The sequence below is a fragment of the Hemitrygon akajei genome, chromosome 7 (genome assembly GCF_048418815.1).
Source record: "Hemitrygon akajei chromosome 7, sHemAka1.3, whole genome shotgun sequence".
NCBI classification, from domain to species: domain Eukaryota; kingdom Metazoa; phylum Chordata; class Chondrichthyes; order Myliobatiformes; family Dasyatidae; genus Hemitrygon; species Hemitrygon akajei.
Window position 1 is genome coordinate 88719202 of NC_133130.1, and position 24539 is coordinate 88743740.

The window sequence follows — 24539 nt, forward strand, 5'->3', positions numbered from 1 at the left end:
AACATAACATGTGCAGCCTTACTTGTGGGATCATGGCTTGTTTTGCATTGCATGGAAGATACCACCTTTGAAAGATGTTAATCATGTTGGGGATCACTTCTGACAGGCTGATTTTCAGAACTCCATCGTAGCCCACATACCAATGCAAGATCATATTCAGAACAGGTCATTTCATTTTGACAAAGTATTATTTTGTTTGCAAGCAGATGTATGACAGCATTTTAGTGCAGGAGTATTATTCTTAACAAAGAATGAGGAGAAAAAGTAGATTTGTAAACCTCAGAATAAATGTAGCATAATTTGCTTTCTTGCTTGTAAAAATGACAAATTAAATTGGTGCTTCCAGATTAAAGCCTTTTTTGCATTCCCTGTTGTCTGTGACTGAGTCATCATTGTGTGAAAATGTACCATGGAAAGAAATAGAACATTGAAATATTATCTTGCTAAATGGTGAAATAGAAAAATCTGTTTTAGTCATTGAAGTTTGTAATTGCCACTTCTATGATAATTGGGACACCATGGCCGCTTTGCAGTCAGCATGAAGCTATTACAGCTCAGAACGCTGGAGTTCGGAGTTCAGCTCCAGCGTCCTCCGTAAGAAACTTAGAACTTCCTTCCTGTGAGTGTGTTGGTTTGCTCTAGGATCTCCAGTTTCCTCCCATAGTCTAAAAGTGTACCAGTTAGAAGGTTAATTGTCCTGTGAATAGAGGAGGGTTAAATAGATGGGTTGCTGGGTGGTGCAGCTTGTTGGGTCGGAAGAGCCTGTTCCATACTGTATCACTAAATGAAGACAAAATAAACAAAATAAATATTGCTTCCATTGAGTGGCATTTCCAGCAATGAATTTCAGTTTCATGAAAGTATACTAATTGGAGTACTAGGTGAGTAAAGTTGGTGGTGTGCATTCTATCTGGATCACTATGGATTTTGAAGCCTCAGTATTACTGTAGATGGTGGCTTCGGCCAGGCAGTATTGATGCTTGCCGTCTGGATTACAGCTGCTATTCCAAAAAGTTTGCTAAACCTCAAGATAGACGTTGAGATTTAGCAAAAGTTCCTATGTGTTTTTGCCCAAATTTGAAGGTGGGAGATCTTGTAGGAGCTCCGTATATAATAGTTTGGACAGATCTATTCAAATGATCTGATTTATAAAATACAGATGTAATGTGATCAAGCTAGGAAAAGAGAAGAATAAATACCAAGGTTGTTACTTTTAAAAATGGAGATGAATTGTTTTATATATTTTAATAGCTTTTGCTATTGTTTGTTATAGGTAAGAAGAGGAGAAGTTTGGAGTTGGTCCCTCTTACAGCACGTATGGTAATGACACACCTGATTAACCATTTGGGTCACTATCCACTCAGAGGAGGTCCTGCCATACTTCATAGCCTCATCAGTGAGAACCATGACAACCCGTATGTGGAATCATCAGACCTATCTGCTGAGGTTTTCAAAAGCCCAAATTTGCAACTTTTTGTGCTTAATGATAGCACCCTTATTTCCTATCTTCAAATTCCCGCTGAAACCATGATGTTAGAAAGGACGTCTAGTAGTGATCCAAGCCTTCCTGCGTCAGATGTGAGGGTGATTGTGCGTGATATCTCTGGAAAGTATTCCTGGGATGGTCGGATTCTGTATTGTCCGTTTAGCAATCCAATGAACTGTTCTAAAGACAGTAGGACATCCCCCTCTACAAATGTTACTTTTATGGGTGATGGTCAGTGTGACATGCAGAAGCCTGATTGCAGTGCACATCAACCAGAGGAAGATAATCTTGATCAGCTGCTTGAGGACTTAGTTAACACCAGTCCAGAATGTTTGCCACATCCAAAACTGGGACTCAATGAGCCAGCGCCACCACCAGTTGGAATGAACGGTGATCAGGAAAAGAACATCATGGATGCTATAATGAGACAAAGCAATCAGGAGGAGGAATACGTGAGAAAGTGGAGCAAGGATTATTGTATGAGTGTGGCCAGTCAAAAAGAATCTACTCATCATGAACCTCAGGCACCCTTTTACTACTGTAGACTCTTTCTTAATGACATGGGAATGAATTCTTGGGACCGAAGGTAAGCTTTAAATCCTTCTAAAAGTCTTCAAATGTAGTGTGTCGCCCAGATCAGTGGGAATCTTTGGAAGTACTCCATGCAATATACTGGTCAACTTTCCCAAAGCCCCATCTCTGGAGCACTTTTTTGTTTAGTGAAAGTTAATAATTCCATTCTTTTTTAAAAGTCTCTTCAATAAATATACACTTCCATTGGTTTAGTCTATGACATAAGTAGATTAGAAACAAGTTTTATCATTGATCATATGACGGGATGATATCACGTAGATTTTTGAGTTGTGTGGTGATGGATCTCTCAAGTATTTTTGTGCAAAGTAAATGATTACCATTGAATAATGAATAAGAAATTTTGCTGAATCAAAAACTTTTAAAGTTAAAAATATAAAGGTGTTTTGTTTCTAAACTCCTAATTCTTCTTCCTTTTTAAATGCATTTAAGTCGAGTTGTTGAAGGGCACACAATAAAAGGGCATTTTGATGAAATAAGCTTAAAATTAAGATGATGCTGTAGAGCAAAGAAGTTTAAAAATGGAAGTAAAATTGGAAATAGAAGCAGCTCACATGTTATGGAAATGATCATATTTCATGGATGCAAGACATACTAGTACAAAGTTCTGAGTACATGTTTGGTTAAAAGTTAGCTTACATTTGAAAAATCAAAAATAAATCAGGCAAATTATACCGATCTCTTGGTGGCCCAATGAATGTGTTTTTGAACATGTGTTCAAAACAAATTAAACACAATAGTGTATATATTCAGAAACACTTGTGTGACTTTTTTTTACAGAGCGTTTTTAATCTTGTGTCTTTTTTATTTGAAGTTATTTGAAGAAGATTAGTTCTCCCATATTTGTCTGGCACATTTCTCATTTGGGGACTTCCTATTTAGCTTTGGAGGAAAATTTTCAAGGGTTTAGTAGGAGACAGAGACCATCAAATGGAAAATCAAGATGTTAAAAATAATTTGTGAGATGAATACATTCCAATGAAATATTTAATTTTTCTTCTTGCATTTTAGACCTTTATTGTAACATCACAACTTTATGTTTGGGACAAAACTGCCCCTTGGAAAACATTTTCCAAAAGCATTTTAGTTGAATATAGGATCATTGTGGCTGAATGGTGTCATCGGAGAGCATGTTGTAGAGGCACATGCCATTATATTTGGGGACAGAAGTTATAATGAGGAAGCACTGAGCCAAATTAGGACAGAAACCTGGCAGCAGGGAGTCATGTTGTGCAGGCAGGAGGGGTGCTCATAGTGAAGTTCTCTATAATAACATGTCTAATTTGATTAATTTATTTCACCCTCTTTATCCATTGTTCATTACTTAATGCCTCCCTTTGGTGTAATATTTCATTGTGAACCACATATCTATAACGTCAATGATTCTGTTTATTCTTGTCTCTTCCTCAATCAATTTCCTACCCATAAAATAGGCTGCTCCCAGTTCTACTTTGGAAAATGTTCCCTTATTGAATGCTTTCTTTAAATTCATGTAATTACATCCTAAGTTACTCTTATCTGCTGTGCTGACTCCTTCCACTTGGTTTGTATGTTTAAGTGGTTAATTATTCTTTACATAACAAAAGGTGCCAGTAACATTTCCACAATTAACATTAGATATATAGAGTTATAATTTCCAAGTTAATTTCTCCTGCCTTAATTAAAGGGTGTTGGAAATTTTCCAATTTTGGAATATCATGCTAAGAGAATCTGTAATTTTCTAATCTACATCTGTTTTTATACTTAAGTATTTGATGATTTCTACCTCTAAAGAGAGGTCGGCGTTTGGTCTTGTTTTCTCAACCAAGTTTCTTTAACATCTTCTGATAAGTTCATCCCTTTGACTTAATTCTTATTACTGTTGTGTTTCTGGTACATTATCCTCATCCTGCATTATGAAAGCTGATATTAATTAGGTGAGCAAGTCTATAATATCCTACTTTTTTGTATTTTTGTTTTGCAGTTGCAAATCACCCACCTCTATTTTTAAAGAGCCCAGTTTTCATTTGGCTATTTTTCTCTTAGTAAACAGGAAAGCTATCAATATTATACACAACATCCCTCTCAATTTTTTTCATCTCTGGTACTCTTCTGCACTTCTTTAAAATTTATTTTGAGATACAGGGAAGTAACGGACCCGTATGACCCAATGAGCCCTCATCACACAACTCCAATGTCTCCAATTAACCTATGATAACAGTTAATTTACTATACACCTTTGGAACGTGGAAGCAACCAGGGGAAATCCACACAGTCATGGAGAGCATGTGCAAGCTCCTTGCAGGCAGCTGCAAAAATGAACCCAGGTTGCTAGCGCTGTAACAGCATTACACTAGTCACTCTGCCACCAAGCTGCTTTGTTCACCCATTGACACCTCACTGGTTGGTTAGTGTTTATCATCTGTCTTTAATTGCTAGACCATTTGGGAACCAATGAAGAATTAACCACACTGTGGGTTTAGAATAAGTTCTTCAAGGAGGGTAAATAGATTTTTAAGACAATTCATTAGTTTCATTTTGTTACTGATACTGACTTCTTTATTATGACAAAAAAATCAGATTTAATTAGTTACTTGAATTCCCCATCTGTCAGCGATAGATGTATATTTGTATCTTACATAAATGCAGGGTCTTCGATGCAATATACCATTCCAATTATTTTTTTTGTTGCCTTTTGTTCTTTATATATCTATTTTTCTTCAAATTCCTGAAGGCATTCTCTAGATTGCAATGTAATGTCTCATATCTTTTGTTAAGCAGGATTATTTAAGTATCCAGGTAATATCCTGGCTCTTTCACATTATGATCAGATCTTGTATTCTGACAAAAATATGTTTTGGTCATCTCAGAACATCCATTTATTTATTTATGTGAAATAGTTCTCCACAGGCCCCTTCATCACTTCATACTTGGATTGCCAAGATTTAAAAATGTTGCATAACCCACTGTTAGCTAAGTGCCCCAGGAGGTTATTTAACTCAGGTTCAGTTGTTAAATAACCAATTGACCTACAAAGTCATTTGCTTAGAAATTATATTGAGTAGCATCACCCTACTGTGCACATACACAGTAACATTTCTATGAAAAATAAATAGCAAATGAATGTTGATCCATTTGGGATTGTTCTGGACCACCTGAGTTTCCCTTGGGTGCCTTGGTATGTTAATCCCAAATCTTTGCTGGATGATAGGTTAATTGGCTGCCCATAGTGATAGTGGATGATGGAAAAATCAAGATGAAGTTACTGGGCAGGTGATGAAGATTAGGGTATAGGGCAATATGTCGGGTATGAGCCCTATATAATTACTATGAGAAATGGCATAGACACAGTGCAACACACACACACAATGCTGAAGGAACTCAACGGGTCAGACTGCATCTATGAAAACAAATAAACTGTCGACATTTCAGGCCGAGACCCTCCATCAGGACTGTAAAGGAAGGGGCCTTTTCTGGTTGGCTGCCGGTAACTAGTGGTTCCTCAAGGGTCAGTATTGGAACCGCTGCTTTTCACATTGTTTGTCAATGATTTAGATAATGGAATTGATGGCTTTGTGACAAAGTTTGCAGATGAAGGTAGATGGAGGGGTAGGTAGTGCTGAGGAAGTAAGGTGATTGCAGCAGGACTTAGACAAATTGGAAGAATGGGCAAAAAAGTGGCAGATGGAATACATTGTTGGGAAATGTATGACAAGGCATTTTGATAAAAAGGAACAATAGTGCGAACTATTATTTATATGGGGAAAAGTTTCAAACATCAGAGGGTCAGAGGGACTTGGGAGCCCTTATGCAAGACTCCCAGAAAGTTAATTTACAGGTTGAGTTTATGGTAAAGAAGGCAAATACATTGTTGGCATTTATTTCAAGGGGGATGGAATATAAAAGCAAGGAGATCATGCTGAGCCTTTATAAGACACTAGTCAGGCCACACTGGAGTATTGCCAACAGTTTTGGGCCCCGTATCTCAGAAAGGATGTGTTGTCATTGGAGAAAGTCTAGAGGAGGTTCATGAGGAAGATTCCAGGAAAGAAGGGGTTAACATATGAGGAGTGTTTGGCAGCTATGGGTCTATACTCACTGGAATTTAGAACAATGTGGGGGCGGGGATCTCATTAAAACCTACCAGATGTTGAAAGGACTAGATAGGATTGTTGTGGAGAGGATGTTTCCTATGGTGGGTGTATCCAGAGCTAGAGGGAACAGCCTCAAAATTGAGGGGTGATCCTTTAGAACAGAGGTACTGGGGGTATTTTTTTAGTCAAAGTGCAGTAAATCTGTGGAATGTTCTGCCACAGACTGCAGTGGAGGCCAAGTCCATGCATAAATTTAAGGCAGAAATTGGTCGTTTCCTGATTGGTCAGAGCATCAAAAGATATGATGAGAAAGCAGGTGTATGGAGTTGAGTGGGATCCGGGATCAGCCATGATGGAATGGTGGAACAGACTCGATGGGCTGAATGGCCTAATTCTACTCCGTCTTATGGGGGACATACCAGAATAAAAAGTAGGGGAGGGGAAGGGAGACAAGCTAGAAGGTGATAGTTGAAGCCAGGTTGGTGAGAAAAGGAGGAATCTGATAGGAAAGGAGAGTGGATCTTGGGAGAAAGGGAAGAAAGGAGGGGCACTGGGGGGAAGGGTGGGTGATTGGCGAGTGAGGAGAAGAGGTAAGAGGCCAGAATGGGGAATAGAGGATGGGGGGGGAGGGGAAAGAAAAAGTACTGGAAGGAGAAATCGATGTTCATGCCATCAGGTTGCAGAGTACTGAGTTGGAATATAAGGTGCTGTTCCTCCACACTGAGAGTGGCCTCATCATGGCATAAAAGTGGGTCATGGATTGACATGTGAGAACAGGAATGGGATAGGAATTAAAATGCTTGGCCATTTTAATGACACAGTGGGCCAGTTCGGTTCCTCTTCAGTTGTTAGGAAAGATGGTAAATGTAAACTAGCTGAGGGAAATCTTTGGAATTGAATTGCATTCTGTTAAATATTGACCAGTCTGTTATAAGGTGTGTTCATTAGAAACAATGCTGCAGTTCCACTGATAAGGTGTGATAAAGTTGACATCCCACATTGGAAGACGGTCAGGAAATTGAATTGGAATCAGCTAGTTTTTTTCCTGCATCTCCCTTTTCATCTGCTTGTGATCGTCCATAAGCAATATTCCAAAACGGCTGATTATGCCTTCAGAGTGGAGTAAATGACAATGACTGATGGGATAAGTGGTTTAAAAAAGGTATTAATTTGCAAATTATTGAAAGCTCAGGTCAGTGCATTAGTTTAATTTTCTCTTCCAAAAACCTAAAATTTTCTGAGCATCTCTTCATTTTTCTTTCAAATGTCCTTCACAAAATGTATTATATTAAGTAAAATAAATGGATGAATTTCAAGTCTTTAGTTTAAGATTAGTGAATGCAATAATAGCACAGCTACAAGGCTAAATACAAAATAAATCTTTTCAGGGACTGCATGTACCTGTAATACAATCCTTGGCCATCTGTTGTTTTGTGTACAATATGCTCAGGTTCCTTTTTCCGCTTGCCTCTGTTAATTGATTTTACAAAAAGGTGACTTGCACTACATCACAGGAAGGTAGCACAACAAGAGGGAGTTATGTATTTATTCATTTTTCAGGTTGTGAGTGCACTGGCAAGACTTCCAGTTATTGCCTATCCTGAAAGGATAAAATGTCATTGGCATTTTTGTCAATTCATTTTCCAAATGAGTCCCGCTACCGCATTTGAAAGATACTCATTGCACTGGTGTAATGAATTGTATGGATAAGATAAAATTTCACTGTACCTCAGTACATGTGACAATAATAAACCAATTTACCAGATTTTTTAATGTTGTAAAGAATGTTGCATCTCTTGCTTAGTCAAATAGTGCCAGACATTTGTGCATGTGTTAATTTAATTTTCCAATCTATAAGTTCATATTCTACTGCTGGATGCAAGTAGATAGGAACAATGACTGTTAACATTTACATTGGCACTTCCCCAAAGAGCAAAACATTCCAAGGCATTTAACAGGAGCATTATTGAACAAAAACATATAAAATATGGTGGAAAAAGTACATGTTAAGAAGAGAAATCTGGGCAGGAATTTTCAATACTTAAGGCCTTGACAACCAAAGAGGACTGCAGTTGAGTTAAGTTTGGGAATATTCTAAAGGCTAACAAATTTTGGAGTGCTAATTGTAGAGCTGGAGTAGATTACCAAGACAGAGAAAGCAGGCAACAAAGAGACTGGTAAACAGGGCGAAAATATTAATATCAAAACATTGCTCCAGAATTCATGTACTGTAGGTCCGGCAGGTTTGGTGAAGAGCACTCAGTGTGAGTTGGACCAGGCAGTAGAATTTTGAATGATATGAAGCTTACGAGCAAGGACAGCAGGGAAACAGTTAAAAAATAAGCTAGAGAGATGACAAAGATGTTGATGAGCATTTCAGTGGTAAAGGAGCAGAAACAAAGGCAGAGTTGGACAATGTTAGAGGTAGAATTAGGCAAATTTATGAACAGCATGTGTCTGTCACCTAGAGATTAAGTATAAAACTAAACTACTGAATGTCTCTTTCAGTTTCAGGTGGTTGCTAAGGAGAGGATTGTAGTGAGTGATTAGGGAATAGAGTTTGCAGTAGGGCCTGGGAGAAAATGCTTCAGTCTTTCCAATACTGTATTTCATTTAAGGAGATTGCAAGCTGTTATTAATTGCTCTTGCCAATATGAAAGTGCCAGAGTCAAGTGATGTAAATATAAATGCTTAAAACTGATATGTAAACATTAATTTCAGTAATAGGAGCGTCTTTATTCAGCACTTGGTAACAGGTGAAAAAATAGTGTTATAGTCCATTTAATTAATACATTATTTTAAAACAAATTATAATCCACACAACAAAAGTTACTTCAGATTACTGCACACAGTTCCAGGCATGTTTGAAAATGATATGAATCTGTCAACCAGGACATATGTTTACAAGTAGTATGATAACTCATTGCATTAACTGAACCATATAAGGAGACAGAAGTAACTAACATCTGACAATGCCAAGTGATGCTTCAATTGCTCCTGTGTCCCAAGATGAGTATAGCCAGGGTTTCTTTCAGTGACCGGGTGGAATTGTCCTCTGCATAGAATACTCAAATACTCTGCAACCTTTCAATATCCTTAAAATAATTAAAAATATTTTGCAGTATAAATATAATCTCTGCATCCATTTTATGATGACTGGTATAGTTCACTTAGACAATAAACATAATGTTTCATTGTTTCATAATTGTTTAATTAATGTTAAATTTGCAAATTGTTCCCCTTGGAAACAATCGTGCATTTAGGCTCAATCAAAAATTTTAATTGTTCTCATTGCTATACAAGTGTCAGGGAATGCGTAATGTTTGAATTAGATATTTGTTGGATAATAAGCTAATGTTGATGTATAAAATCTGTGTTGTAAGCTTATAGTACAGTTAAATAAGATTTTTCATCAAAGAAAAAAAATTGCTTTAATTAATGATACCATTGTTCAATTTTAAAAATTGGATTTCAGTTACATAGGCAATATTATCATTCAAGAATTCATCAAGTCTTGAATTACAATATTGTAAATAACTGATAACAAAGTTGAATCTTTACCTTTCTGTTTGTTAACACGTGGCTTTTTACCTGTTAACAATGTACAGTTGGAAACCCGCACGTTCAGAAGCTGAGAACTCTGGTCCAAGAGTTTTAGGATAAGCAACAGGTGCAGAGGTTGAACAAATGCCAAGAAAACCAAAAGATTAAGATCCATTTTCCTTTCTGTTTTTATTAAATTTGTTATGTTTTGAACTCCAGAAACTAATAATAAAAAATAAGAAAGTAAGGCCTATCAATGTCATGTCATCTGCAAATTTGATCAGCAAATTGGAGTTGTGCATGGCAATACAGTCGTGGGTGTATAGGGAGTAGAGGAGTTGTTTATATAACAAGTACTATATAAATATCCACAGCGTAGCAAATTTTAGATTGTCCCATTCAGTCATAAAGCTTTAATCACTGTGGAGGATTTCTTACTCTTGTTGGATAACAACTTTCCCGACAAGGAGGTGGAGGAGTGTCAATCTACTGGGCAGGAGAGACTTGCAGCTATGAAATAATCTCAGGTTCTGGGTCCTCCACTGTGGTGGTTGTGGGACTTGACTCTGGGACTGCAGCAAGTGGTTCTGCCATCTCTGGACACCTTTCTTCTCTTCAACAGTTGAGTCTGCTCTCTTCAACTAATCGACATCTTGTCTCCAGGTGACATCAGATGCAAAGTATATGAGAGCCCTGTACTGTCCTTAATCTTTCCAAGTACTGATTTTTGATGACCACTGTAGACCATCGCCAGCACTGCTTGTCCAGGAGTGAAATATCGAAGCTCCTTGTTTGAGGAGTCTTCAATTTGTCTCAGCTGTTTGTCCTGCGTACTCCTTCTGAGATTGGATTTGAGCACATCCAAGCGTGAGCACAAGGGTCGACCCAGAAACAGCATAGCTGGTGTTTTGTTGGTTGTGAAGTGTGCTGCATTGCGATATGCAATGAGGAAATTGGCGAGCTTCTGGTTCAGTGTTGATGTAGTGTGTTCTGCTGACATTGCTTGCAATGCATCCTTTAGACTCTGGGCAAATATTTCCACCGAGCCATTTGTAGCTGAGTGGTATGGTGTAGATATAATAAGTTTTATTCCATTCATTTTCAGGAATGACTGGAACTTTTCCACGACAAACTGTGGTACATAGTCACTAACTAAGTGTTCTGGAACACGAGTCCTTGAGAAGAGGCTTCTTAGCATATTGACAGCATAAGAGGCTGTAGTGGAGGCTATTGGGAATACTTCTGGCCACTTTGTACCTGCATCCACTACTACCAAGAAGCTTGACCCATGTATGGTCCAGCAAAATCCACATGACTCCTCTGCCAGTGCAATGTAGGCCATTCCCAGGCATGGAGAAGCCAAGCTTTTGGCATCTTCTGGACACATTGGCATCCTAAACTGTGCATGGCAAGTTTTTTGATCTGCTGATCTGTCCCAGGCCACCAGACAAAGCTTCAAGCCAATGCTTTCATTTTGACTACACCTAGGTCAAACAATAGTAAATGAAGGCAGCCAGACTTGCTGTGTTATCTAGAAGACAGTTCACCACTCACCCGGGAGGCTTCTTCAGTTCTGATCCATGGTGGGTAGTTTTCCAGCTTATAAACTCTATGAATTGTTGAATGGTGCAACTCTCAATCTCCACATAAGTCAACCCCATCAAGGGCAAGTTCATCTTGGCTCTGGCAAAACTGAAGGAACTGGAATTTCTGCTGCACATTCAAGCTATTTTGGATTGCCATCTAGACCTGAGACAGTGTGGGGCCTTTTCTCGTTTCCCTTTGGATCATCCCTAACGTAATAGGGAGACTTTCTCTCATGTAAGTTGAAGTGGACTCCCCTTTCTTTTGATTCTGCCTATGAAACCTAAAGCGTTCTGCAATCAGCAATGGTTTGGGTTCTAAATGTTACTGCCTACTTTCACAGTATCAGCAAAGCTAAATCCAGCTAGTTTGGTTGGAGCAGTCAAACTACATGCTTTTCCACCTATTACACTCAGCAGAACTGGCATCACTTTTCATCAGCTATTTCCATTTGCTTCAAAATACAGCTCAATTTATTGAGTATTCATCACCTGGCTATCTGTTATTATCACCCTGTACTCATTGTATTGTTTAACCGTGAATTTTGTCCATTTTCTGCTTTTTTAAAAAATTCTTACATCTCTGTCCCCTTTGGAAGAAAAAAGCGTGTTCTGCTTCATCAGTTAGGTCGTTGTCTGTGGTTTGATTTAAAACTTACCTTGTCGCTACTGTTATGTTTTGTAACTCTGGAAATGAATTGAAAGAAAAACATGGGATCTCAGAACAAATGCGTCTTCTTTGTTTTACTTTAGTGAGGCACTGACTTATAACGTGGTGGTGTTATGATGAATGCCATTCAGATACTTTTCAACTTAATCCATAATGATTATATAAACAAAGAATAATCAAACAATATATTTACAATATTACTCAAATGTTACTGAAATATTAAATATGCTACAGAATTCATGAATGTTATATTGTGAAAGACCAGTGCTAATGATACCATTTGTGACTAGCTGATTTTTGTTCACAGATTTGAAGTAGAAACTGGTATCACAATTCACCAGAAGTCTCAGATACTGATGTAATAAGAGAAAACAGAGGATGATGGCCTGGTTGTTAGGATCACTCCTTATGGTTTCCAAATTAATTCTATATTACTGGGATTCAATAGTTTTCACTGTAACTGTGTACTCAGTGATAAATACTACCAATAGCCACACCCTTGCAATACATTCCTAACATACCGTAATCACTTCTTGGTTTTAAAATGGAAGATTCAAACACTGGACAACCCTTATCTAAATTATCTGTTCTTTAGTCTTTTGCATGGCAACATGAGACTATGCATGTTGCAAGCTATTAACTCATTAAATTAGATAGACTTGAGTTTTAATAGTTCCCCAAATCATAGTCAATTGGAGGTGGATACAAGAAAACAAAGTGGGTTCCAACAGATGAATTAGCACTTAATCGATAGAGATGTGTGCTTTATCAAAATGTTCCTTATCAAGTCTCAAGATAAATCCTACGTAATGATTTTTAAAAGTTCCTCTCCTTTAGTTCTTTGTGTCTAGAGCCCTCAAAGTTCATTTGACATAAGACATAGAAGCAGAATCAGGCCATTCAACCCATCAAGTCTGCCAGCTGGGTTAGAGTTCCAATAGTTTGTTTTTCTCCTCATTTTTGACAGTATTATTTCTGATGTTCCCCTTCCAACCCAAAGATTTCACTTGTACATAGTCCCTTGGAGGCAACATACAACAGCACATTGCCAGGTACTACAGGTAGGTGGTAGGTTAATGTCATCTAGCTCCCCCTCACAAAGTTTTGTATCAGCTCCTCCGTTCTTCTCCCCACAACTGCCCAAATGGTTTGGATATATTTTATGTATTTGTTCATAGGATTCAGGCTTTGGTCAAGCTTGTATTATATTTCATACCTAAATAACCATGAGCTGAGGAGGTGGTTAATAGCTCTCCTTGTCTTATTATTTGCAAATCGTCTTTTGGCTAATATGCAGCATTAGATCAGCAAAACTTTATTTCAATGGAATACTGAGAAGTCCAAAGTCATTGTCAAAGTGACTGTTAGCTCTGTATGTTAACCACTAATTTTGTTACTTCCTTGCAATATTCTGAGACTGAAGAAGACTAATCATAACCTTGGGGTTATATTTGCTCTTGGTTTGAACTTTCCAACCCATACCTTTTTCATTGCTGCAGAGCTTGTATTCACAACTGTAATATTACTTAACGTAGTTCTTCATTCTGTTCATTTGTAGCTGAAACTAACAGAGCCTTTGGTTCCAAAAAGCTCTCTACGCTGAGAATCTAATGACCTCCAATCTTGCACTCATGATTCTTTTCCAAAAATCTATCACTCTGTCTTGAATATGCAGAGTGATGAAGTGCCACAGCCCTCCAAGATAGAGGATTCACTACATCCCAGTCCAAAATGCCCAAGTCCTTATTCTGAGACTCCCCTTTAGTTTTATATCTCCAACCAACGGAAATGTCATTCATCTGAACTCTCTTCCACCAAGTTCACCCATCACAACTGAGTAGCTCTAATGGTGCTGATCCTACAACATTCTGGTTTTTTTAATTCATTCTTTTTTCAATTTTCTCAACCACCTTGTTCATCACTAGCTCTGTAACCTTCATTGGCCCTATGAATCTTTCAGATTTCTAACATTAACCAGTTCTTCCCTTTTTTTACATCTCCAATTTTGTTCAATGTATCATTGGTTGCTATGCCTTGGTTATAATCCCTGGAATTCCTTTCTTAAAATATCTCAGACTCTCTTCCACTCTCAGTCTTGCCTTTAGACTCCAGAGTGAAATGAAACAGGCACCTAGAATTTAATTACAGGGTGAAAGTAAATTCTAGTTATGTTTCTGAAGTTAAGGATATTGAAGTTCAAGCAAATGTCTTTCACATTTACATCTGAATTTTGAATTGTCAATGTCATTTTTCTAAATTTCCATTTTCTAAATGACGTGTTAGTTCTTGTTAAGAAAATCATTTCTCATTCAATTATTGGTCAAATATGTCTTTTATTTTAAGGAACAGTTTCCACCTTCTAAAGAAAAACTCAAAACTGCTAAGGGAACTAAAAAATTTGGATTCAAGGCAATGGTAAGTATATAACATAATTTGATGAATATACTATAGAGTTGTGCGTACTGGCTTTCCCAGCAGTTGAAGAAACTGGATATCTTTGAATCTTTCTAATTAAATAATAGGATCTTACAGTGCAGAAACAAGCCTGTTAGGCCAGTGTGTTTCATGCCAACCATCAAGTCCCTATCTGAACTAATCCCATTTACCAGCACTTGTTCCATAACCTTCCATGACTTAGCAATTCAAGTGATCATATGGATGCTGCTTAAATGCTGCAGGAATACTTGCCTCCACCGTCTTCTCAGGCAACACATTCTGGATTCCAACTATCCTCTGTTGCTTTCCACAAACCATCTAAATCTCTTACCATAAATTTCATTAATATCTAAAAATTGTTAACAATCTACTTAAAATATTGTTCAAAATAAGGGGAAGAAAACCATGTTAACACTAAAATGTAGAAGAACAGTTGAGAAGTTATTGAGCAAAACCAATAAACTTCGGATATTTTGCTTCTGTGGAAATTCCAAACTTGGAAATTGTGAAGTTTCATTTGAAACTGCTGGCAATTATCATGCTTTTTTTTTTATGTAGAGATGTCACAAGACGTTAGCGTTTATATTTCAGTACTTTCAGTATAGCTATCAAACATTTCAGAAAATTATGATCGATTTTGATTCCAATAATATGTATTTTTATGTAGTACAGCCAAACAGTAAATTTTAGCTAAGTGCAAACTGATGATCAGGGTAGGTTCAGCAAATGCAGGTTAGATTATTATAAATAATCAATTCCTCAGATTTAAGTAACATCAATAATTTAATAGTAATCACCTCCACTATTTTATCTTATTTTCCTGTGGATTTAATAATTAAAATACCTGCCTCTGAAAATTATGACAAAGTTCTACTTATGCTTCTTCACTGCCTTCCTCCTTTCAGTGCAATTCTAAATTTGCAACTCTTTGTGACACATCTGTTAACTTAATACCCCTGTACCTGTGTAAAGGTTAGATTAGTTTACTATATACACCAGAATGCAGTGAAGTTCCTTGTTCACATGAAGCTCACAAAGTAAGTAGTAGGCATGCCAAGACTAATATAAAAGTGCAAAGGTTGTTGTGCACTCTGAAATTGTGCAAAATATGTTGAAGTGAAAATAATCGCGAGAGCTAGAACTAACAGTACTATAATATGGCAGCACCGTTGGGAAGGAGGTTGGGAAAGAAATTCAGAAGTGTGATAGCAGTCGGGAAGAAACCTGTTCTTAAGTCTAGATATGTGAGCTTTCAATCTCCTGTATCCTCTCCCAGAAAGTAGGGTAGAGAAAAGGGAAATGCCAAAGTGGCAGTTGTTTTTGATGAGAATTCTTTTGCCAACTTTTCTATGCATTACCATTTAGATCTCTTTATTGTTTACCTTTTCAATTCACATGTGCTTCTGCTCATTCCTTATTTTGTCTCTTCACTTCTTGCATTCAACCTAATTATAATGTAGCTTGTTCTTAAACAACTCAAGCAATCTTTCAGTACTTGATGATGCACCAAACATTAACTGCTGTCATTCCAAAGCATAGTAGCAGCTAGTTTTGACTGATAAAATCATGAGCAATTTTATCTCAATTTTTTCTTGTGTCAGCAACATCCAGAAAAATTTCAAATTATTTTGTTAGTTAATGTGTGATTAATATACTACTAAAACATGTGCATGATGTACTAGAATAGTAGTTCAATTAAATGCATGATTTCTAAAAGTTATTCTGAAGATTTTGGGATGTTATCATTGTATTTTGCTATCACTACAATCAACATTTTTGAAACTACATTTCTTTTACCCTCTGAGATTGAGAAAATAAAAGTTGAATGTACGTTGCTTATGTGTTGCTATATTTTTGTGTCAGCATTCTTTCAGTATCGTCTGAGAATCCAGTTAACAATCATGATTTATTAACTAGATCCTTTGTAAGTTGTCAAAATATCTATTGGTGTACAAACATAATGTCAACACAAATAATAATTTTAAACTTTTGTTTCTAATCTGACAAAAACCAATGAGGTAAAAATGATTTTGTTCAAACTGGTGTAAATTCATATTTTGTTCTCTTCAAGTCGGGAAACTCATAAGATTGCCGTGTTTTATATCATGGAAGGACAGGAAGACAAGTGCTCAATTCTCTCAAACACTGGAGGAAGTCAAGCCTATGAAAATTTTGTCTCTGGACTAGGCTGGGAGGTATAGTGTGTTTCTTCCTAGAATGCGTTAGATACCTTCATAACAATGCCTACTTTGTTTCTGTTACTTAAGCAAGTCTTGAAATTTATGACTTCATGACAATGATATAATAGATTTGGTATAGTATATTAACTACTTAAAATGATTTGATGTTTTCATCATTCTTTGATTTATTAAGGTCCATCAAATATATAACTTAACTAATCTATTTTATGTCTTCACTATCCAAAAATGCTTGCTGTATCTTCTCTGTCTGCACTTAACCAATTTCATTCACGATTAGTTAGTAGATTCGGATCTTTGCAGGGTGGTGGAATAAATAGGTGGATTGTCGAGTAATGGCTTTAAAAGATGATCCTCTCTGCTTTAGCTACTGATGCCTAGAAATTGAATTTAATAATGACACAATTTGGTATTAAACATATTTGGAAATCAGATACTGTAGTTCACGCAAATGTTCATTCTGAGTCCTCTGTGCATCTGTTGTGCAAACAAGGAGAACCCCAGACACGTGCAATAAAGTCCAATGATGTGTGATGTGTGCCACTTCAATCATGTTCTGTTGTGAAGCAGATTATTGGAACATCTGTGAACACTACTTCTTTCTGACTTGGGGTGATGGTGGTGGGAACTAGAAGAACACCTCCCAGGCTAGACACTAGGATTTGATTGGTTCTGATCTGCCATAAGTTAAACCCATTTTCTCACACCTGGAATTAACCAGTGAACCAGCACATCTTTGGAACTTGCAAGATAGCCAGAACACTTCTGATATCTCATACATGGAAAAGATGTGCAGATTCCTACCAGAGATTAAAATTGAACCCAGAATACTGGAATTATGGGATAGCTGCAATGCTGCTGCAATGGCCATTAGCAAAGTTTCAGATGTTACAATTTTTTCTTATTAATATGGATGTTGCTGTAACATTCTGGACATGTAGAATCTTCACGGGTACTATATTTGAATTTTCCCTTAGAAAATTTGTTCAAAATTCATTCTACTGCTTAGATTGGAATAGGACCAAGTTCTTGTCAAATTGGACGTATTATGGATTGAATGCAAAGATTAATATCAATAGAATTAAAATTTATGTGATGGAAAGAACTCCAGTTAATGGACTTAATGTCGAACCTTTTCCTTGCCACTTAGAAGGAAAATATTATCCCATGAAACTATTCAAAGGCTGTCAGGAATAAATATTAAGAATAAAAATAGTGCTGATCTGGGAGATCTTTCTTCAGGTTTTCACTACTTATTAGTGCAGTGTAAGAAAGCATTTTGTCATTCATTCATGTATTGTTTTGTAGATTGACCTGTCCACACATTGTGGTTTCATGGGCGGCCTGCAACGTAATGGAAGTACAGGCCAAACTGCACCTTACTATGCTACCTCTACAGTGGAAGTCATTTTTCATGTTTCAACAAGAATGCCATCGGATTCTGATGATTCAATAACAAAAAAAGTAAGAACTAGAGAAAAAGTTCTTGACAGCTATTTTCTGAAGAGCTCTCAATAATTTGACAATTGTGATTATCTTTTAAGTGGTTTAAAGACTTTATTTATAAATTAACAAGAGAAAGGTTACTGATGCTAGGAAATGTTCTTTCATTTCCACTTGAACCTTGAAGTATTGAATCCAGAGAATCCACAAATGTTAGCCATCAAGTTCCACAATGGAGGTCTGAGAACCTTCCTCTTCAGTAGTAATTTGATGTGACATAGATAGATATAGATATAAAAAAAAGCTTTGTAATGTTATTTAACAGAACAGTAGTGAGCCTGAACATTAAAGGTCTGTACACCTTTTCAACATAAGTACTGTATATTCAGAGGACATTTAATCCTTTGTGATGTACATTATTAAATATTGCATATCTTTGCTGAGTTTTTTATATATTTGATAGACCAATAGATATTACATCTTACTTAAATAATTTTTAACCATTTTTAAATTAAATTTATCCAAAGTAGGAATAAAATATTATTGGTAATGTCAAGCATTATTTGATCCCGAACAATAGACAATCTACCTAAGGAACTCAATGTATTGTGCAGAATATGTCTGTGGGAGAAATTATCAACATTTTGGTTCAAAACCCTGCATCAGAATAGAAAGTAGAGAAGAGGGATGGCTACTACATGGAGAAGAGGTGGAGAGGTGAGATTGAAGAGAGTGCAAAATCGAAGGTGGGTGCAGTTAGGTAACAGTCACGGGTGGATGGTAGATGGAGGCAGTCAAAGGAGGGAAAAATGAGGGGCAGATGGAGTGAAGATGAAGGTTGGTATCCTCTTGATACTGGCCACCTCCCCTCTCCACCAATACTAGAGTAATTGGGGATGGGCAATAGATGCTGGCTTTGCTAATGATGCCCAGGTGCCAAAAATTAATCTTAAAAATTTATACAGGTGACCCCCGTTTTTCGAACGCTCGCTTTATGACATCTCGCTGTTATAAAAGACCTACATTAGTTACCTATTTTCACTAACAGAAGGTGTTTTCACTCTTACGATAAAAGGCGGCGCGCAAAATACAGCAATAGTGAGTTTGGCTAAGGAGGTTGGGTTTGTGGAAGCTGACGAAGATGATGTTGAAGAGGTTTTGGCATCCCATGACTAAGAACTGACAGATGAAGAGCCGATACAATTGCAAAAGGAAAGGATAACAATCGAAACCGAACACAGTAGTGAACAGCCCGAAAGTGAAGTCATCCAGGAACTGAACATGAAGCAATTGCGTGAGATTTTTGCTGTGATTGACAACGCTGCAATGATTGCAGAAAAGTATGACTTTAATTTTGAAAGAGTAGGTAGGTTTAGGGCAGGTTTGCAGGATGTTTTGAGTGCTTACAAAGAACTGTATCATAGAAAAATGCGCGAGGCTAAGCAGTCAAGCATACTGTCGTTTTTCAAGCCTTCCACATTAGCCACAGCAGACGAAGAACCTCGACTTTCGCCATTGGGGCAGGCTGACATAGAAGACATTAGTGACCTGCCTGCCCTGATGGAAACAGACGATGATGAAATGACACCCCAGTCTCCTCTACCTCCCACCACCCCAACTTCCGACGACTCAGCCTAACACACCATCATCAGTGTGCTCACTATCTTCCCAATTCCACAAAGTGAAACTACACTGTACATACATTATTTCTACTTTACAAAGGCTGTGTATTTTTATGTGTTATTTGGTATGATTTGTTAATTGGCATGATTTGGCAGCTTCATAGCTTAAAGGTTACTGGAGAGAGTGCTTCCGCTACACTAGTAGCGCTACGTAGTGTGATTTTCACTACGCTAGACAGTGCTGCAATGATTGCAGAAAAGTATTTCTACTTTATATAGGCTGTGTATTTATCATATCATTCCTGCTTTTACTATACATTACTGTTATTAGGTTTTATGTGTTATTTGGCATGATTTAGTAGGTTATTTTTTGGGTCTGGGAACGCTCACAAATTTTTCCTATATTAATAAATGGTAATTGCTTATTCGCTATACAACTTTCCGGCTTATGGACCGTTTCATAGGAACACTGTACCTTCGGCTAGCGGGGGAAACCTGTAATGGAACATGGATATCTGTGAGTGGAATACACAGATCCCTGAAAGCTGTAATGAAACATGGATATCTGAGAGTGGAATACACAGATCCCTGAAAGCTGTAATGAAACATGGATATCTGAGAGTGGAATACACAGATCCCTGAAAGCTGTAATGAAACATGGATATCTGTGAGTGGAATACACAGATCCCTGAAAGCTGTAATGAAACATGGATATCTGAGAGTGGAATACACAGATCCCTGAAAGCTGTAATGGAACATGGATATCTGAGAGTGGAATACACAGATCCCTGAAAACTGTAATGAAACATGGATATCTGAGAGTGGAATACACAGATCCCTGAAAGCTGTAATGAAACATGGATATCTGAGAGTGGAATACACAGATCCCTGAAAACTGTAATGAAACATGGATATCTGAGCGTGGAATACACAGATCCCTGAAAGCTGTAATGAAACATGGATATCTGAGAGTGGAATACACAGATCCCTGAAAGCTGTAATGAAACATGGATATCTGAGAGTGGAATACACAGATCCCTGAAAGCTGTAATGAAACATGGATATCTGAGAGTGGAATACACAGATCCCTGAAAGCTGTAATGGAACATGGATATCTGAGAGTGGAATACACAGATCCCTGAAAGCTGTAATGAAACATGGATATCTGAGAGTGGAATACACAGATCCCTGAAAGCTGTAATGAAACATGGATATCTGAGAGTGGAATACACAGATCCCTGAAAGCTGTAATGGAACATGGATATCTGAGAGTGGAATACACAGATCCCTGAAAGTTGTAATGGAGGCCAGTAAAGCCATAACAGAAGCAAAGATAGGAAATGAAAATAGTGACTTTTTGGTGAACATCTGTCAAGTTTTGTTTGAAGGAGTACACTTCCAGTTGATTTATATAAAACAGTAGGAGGCAGAATCAGCCACGTCAGCCTTGAATGCAAGCAGCAAAAATGGAAACCATGACTATATGATGTTGACTCAGAAATCAGCTAGAAACTTGAATAAATATCCTTACCTTGAAGGTGGTTAGAATATAGAACTCATTTCCAAAGGGAATGGCTGGGGCAGACAGTTTGTTTTTCAGAGAAGGTCAGTTAAACAAATAGTGAGATAAAAGTTAATGTTGTAAGAATTAGATGAGGTAGTATAGGAAAAGGTTTGAGTGGGGCATAAATGTCTGTTTGGATTTGTTGGGATGAATGGCCTGTGGCATGTAAATGCCTGTTGCAGAATTAAAGAATGATGTAAGCATTATATTATGAAAAAATCTGTTGAAGAAGACTTGTGCAGGTCAAGGAATATGTGGAGATAGATGAGATCGATCCAGGTAAAATGGACATTGTTTGGCTGGCTGTAAACTGATAGAAGAACTATAAAACAAGCAGCTACTTTCAAAGAGGAAATCAGAATGCCAGTTAAAATCTTAAGTTATTTACTCACTGTTACAACTGGCATCTACAAAGACATGAATGGAAAGATGAAATTCTGCTCCTTAGGATTGCAGTGAAATAGGCCAGAAGAAGAGTAGTTAGGGCAATGGAGAAATAAAAATTAATGACCAGCAAGCTGAGGTTTAGCTTGTGCTCTGTCAGATTCACAAAGCAGTCACCCAATGCACAATTGACCTGTTCATTGTAATGAGGACAGTGCAGACAGGAGTCACAGTGTCTTGATGAAGGGTCTCGAACTTTTTGTATGTATTGTTTTGGGTTCCAGCATCTGCAGATTTTCTCATGTTTGTGATTCTAAATCAGATTAAGTTGTGATTTACCATTGACTGCTGTGATGAAATTCACTACATTTGCAGAAATATACTGTACTGAATATAGTAATGACCTTGTACCCTGTTAACATGCTATGCATAGAAATATATACTCCACTCTCTGACTTCCCCGAAATCATCAGTCACTCATTGCTAGGTCCTGATTGGAGTCTTCTGCCAGGTGAGCTGGTTTTCATTAAGTCAGTGAAGCACGGGACCTTGCCTTATACAAGTGATAGGCTACAGTGACAATAATACCACTAGTAGTGTTGAGGCTCCAGATCATATTTATACTAAATGTTTGTGGCATAAACGTTCTGAGTTGCTTGGGACCTGTTACAAATTTAAATAACCATATAACAATTACAGCATGGAAACAGGTCATCTCAGCCCTTCTAGTCTGTGCCAAACGCTTACTCTTACCTAGTCCCACCTACCTGCACTTAGCCCATAACCCTCCATTCCTTTCCTATCCATATACCTATCCAATTTTTTTTAAATGACAAAATCGAACCTGCCTCTACCATTTCTACTGGAAGCTCGTTCCACACAGCTACCACTCTCTGAGTAAAGAAGTTCCCCCTTGTGTTACCCCTAAACTTTTGCCCCTTAACTCTCAACTCATGTCCTCTTGTTTGAATCTCCCCTACTCTCAATGGAAAAAGCCTATCCACATCAACTCTATCTTTCCCCCTCATAATTTTAAATACCTCTATCAAGTTCCCCCTCAACCTTCTACACTCCAAAGAATAAAGATCTAACTTTACCTTTACCTTTCTCTGTAACTTAGGTGCTGAAACCCAGGTAACCCAGGTAATATTTAAGAAAGTTAATGTTATTAACATTTTAAAATAATTTCAATACCTAAACTAACCTCATTAAATCAGTCAAAAGTGTCTAGTTATTTTGCTGGCAATCACCTTGTCCCATTGATTTTAATTAGCCTGCTCTAAATGCACCCCATTCACCATGGACAGAAAAGAAGCCCCACAGTTGCCACTTGGTTCAGCAGAAGGACGCAGTAGGGTTTTTTCTTTGGATTTGCTCAGTTATGACATACCTGGTGGCAAATATACAGCAATGTTCCCTTTAAGATGTGTGCGTGCACATATCTTTTGCTACTAGCACACAAAGGAATTTAAACTATGCAAAAAAGGTTGCCACCCTCTTCCTCTTTGGCACGTTAAATTTATTTCACAATCATGCACAATCATGTTTCTTTTTCCAGTTTCTGATGCAGATGGTGTTGACAACATGGAGTCTGCAAGATTTATCTGCACATTTTAGAACTGGCTTATTTATACTGTTTTTATTGAAAAAACTATTCAGTGTGGACATATTGTTGTCACTGGGCAAAAATTGCACAGTACAAGATTTTTGCAGACGTTGGTCATTAAAGATTAGAGGGAACATTGATCTACAGTAAAATTTATCAGAAGTCTGCCTTATAAAGTTCCCTTTTGGCTTGTCTTTCTATTTAATGGACTGAATTGTTTTATTAGATGATTAAAAAAATGGAATGCCTAATGTACAAACAAGTCAGGCATCTGTGGAAAGAAATAGAGCATTCTGGTCATTTACCTAAAGTGTTAACTTTCTTTCTCCACAGATGCTTCCTGACATGTTTTTTTCTGGTAATTCCTGTTTATAATTTCAGATATCCATTGGAAAATTTGAATTTCATGAACTTGATTTTTTTTAAATTTTATTTAATTGCATTTTTAAATGATTACAAGTGTAGAAAAAAAAGTATGTATCCCTTCCCCCCTCCCCTTAACCCCTCCCCCCTAACTTCCCTATATATAAAAAAAGAAAGAAAAAAAAGAAAGAAAGAGTGCCTGGTTGTTGGAAGGTCTCCACATGCTCCATGGAGTTCTTAATAACTTTAGTATATATATTTATTTCTTTCCCCAAGTAACCAATTATTTCATCTTCAGAGCACCTATATATTTAATCCTGTCTTTTGTAAATAAGGGCCCCAAATTTTCAAAAATGTTTCATATTTATCTCTTAAATTATAAGTAATTTTTTCTAATGGAATACAGCCATAGATTTCTTTTTTCCAACAATCTATACTTAAATATGTATCTGATTTCCAAGTAATTGCAATAGCCTTTTTGGCTACAGCCAGTGCAATTTTTATGAATTCTTTCTGATATTTATTTAGTTTGAGTTTCGGTTTTGCCCCTTCAATATCACCTAGTAAAAGTAATATTGGATTATGAGGAAGTTGTATTCCCGTAATTTGTTCCAATAAAAGTCTTAAATTTGTCCAAAAAGGTTGAATTTTAGAACAAGACCATGTAGAATGTAAAAATGTACCAGTTTCTTGGTTACATTGGAAACACTGATCAGATAAACTTGGATTTAATTTATTTATTTTTTGTGGTGTAATATATAATTGATGTAAAAAGTTATATTGCACTAATCTTAACCGAACATTTATTGTATTTGTCATACTATCAAGACATAGTCTTGACCAATTTGTTTCTTCAATTTTAATATTCAAATCACTTTCCCATTTTTGTCTTGACTTATGGACTCCTTGTTTAATTGCCTGTTTTTGAATCAAATTATACATACAAGATATAATTTTTTTAATATTTCCTTTTTGAA

General features: G+C 37.0%; 1 protein-coding gene across 5 annotated transcripts in view; it reads left to right on the forward strand.

Moving 5' to 3' along the window:
• Nucleotides 1–24539, forward strand: part of ralgapa2 (Ral GTPase activating protein catalytic subunit alpha 2) — a 477749-nt gene that overhangs the window by 278488 nt on the left and 174722 nt on the right. For all 5 annotated transcript variants that reach the window (XM_073051378.1, XM_073051381.1, XM_073051380.1 and 2 more), the window contains 4 exons: nucleotides 1274–2072; nucleotides 14290–14361; nucleotides 16454–16577; nucleotides 17889–18044. In XM_073051378.1, the coding sequence (XP_072907479.1) occupies nucleotides 1274–2072; nucleotides 14290–14361; nucleotides 16454–16577; nucleotides 17889–18044 (1151 nt within the window). The remainder of the gene's footprint in view (nucleotides 1–1273; nucleotides 2073–14289; nucleotides 14362–16453; nucleotides 16578–17888; nucleotides 18045–24539) is intronic.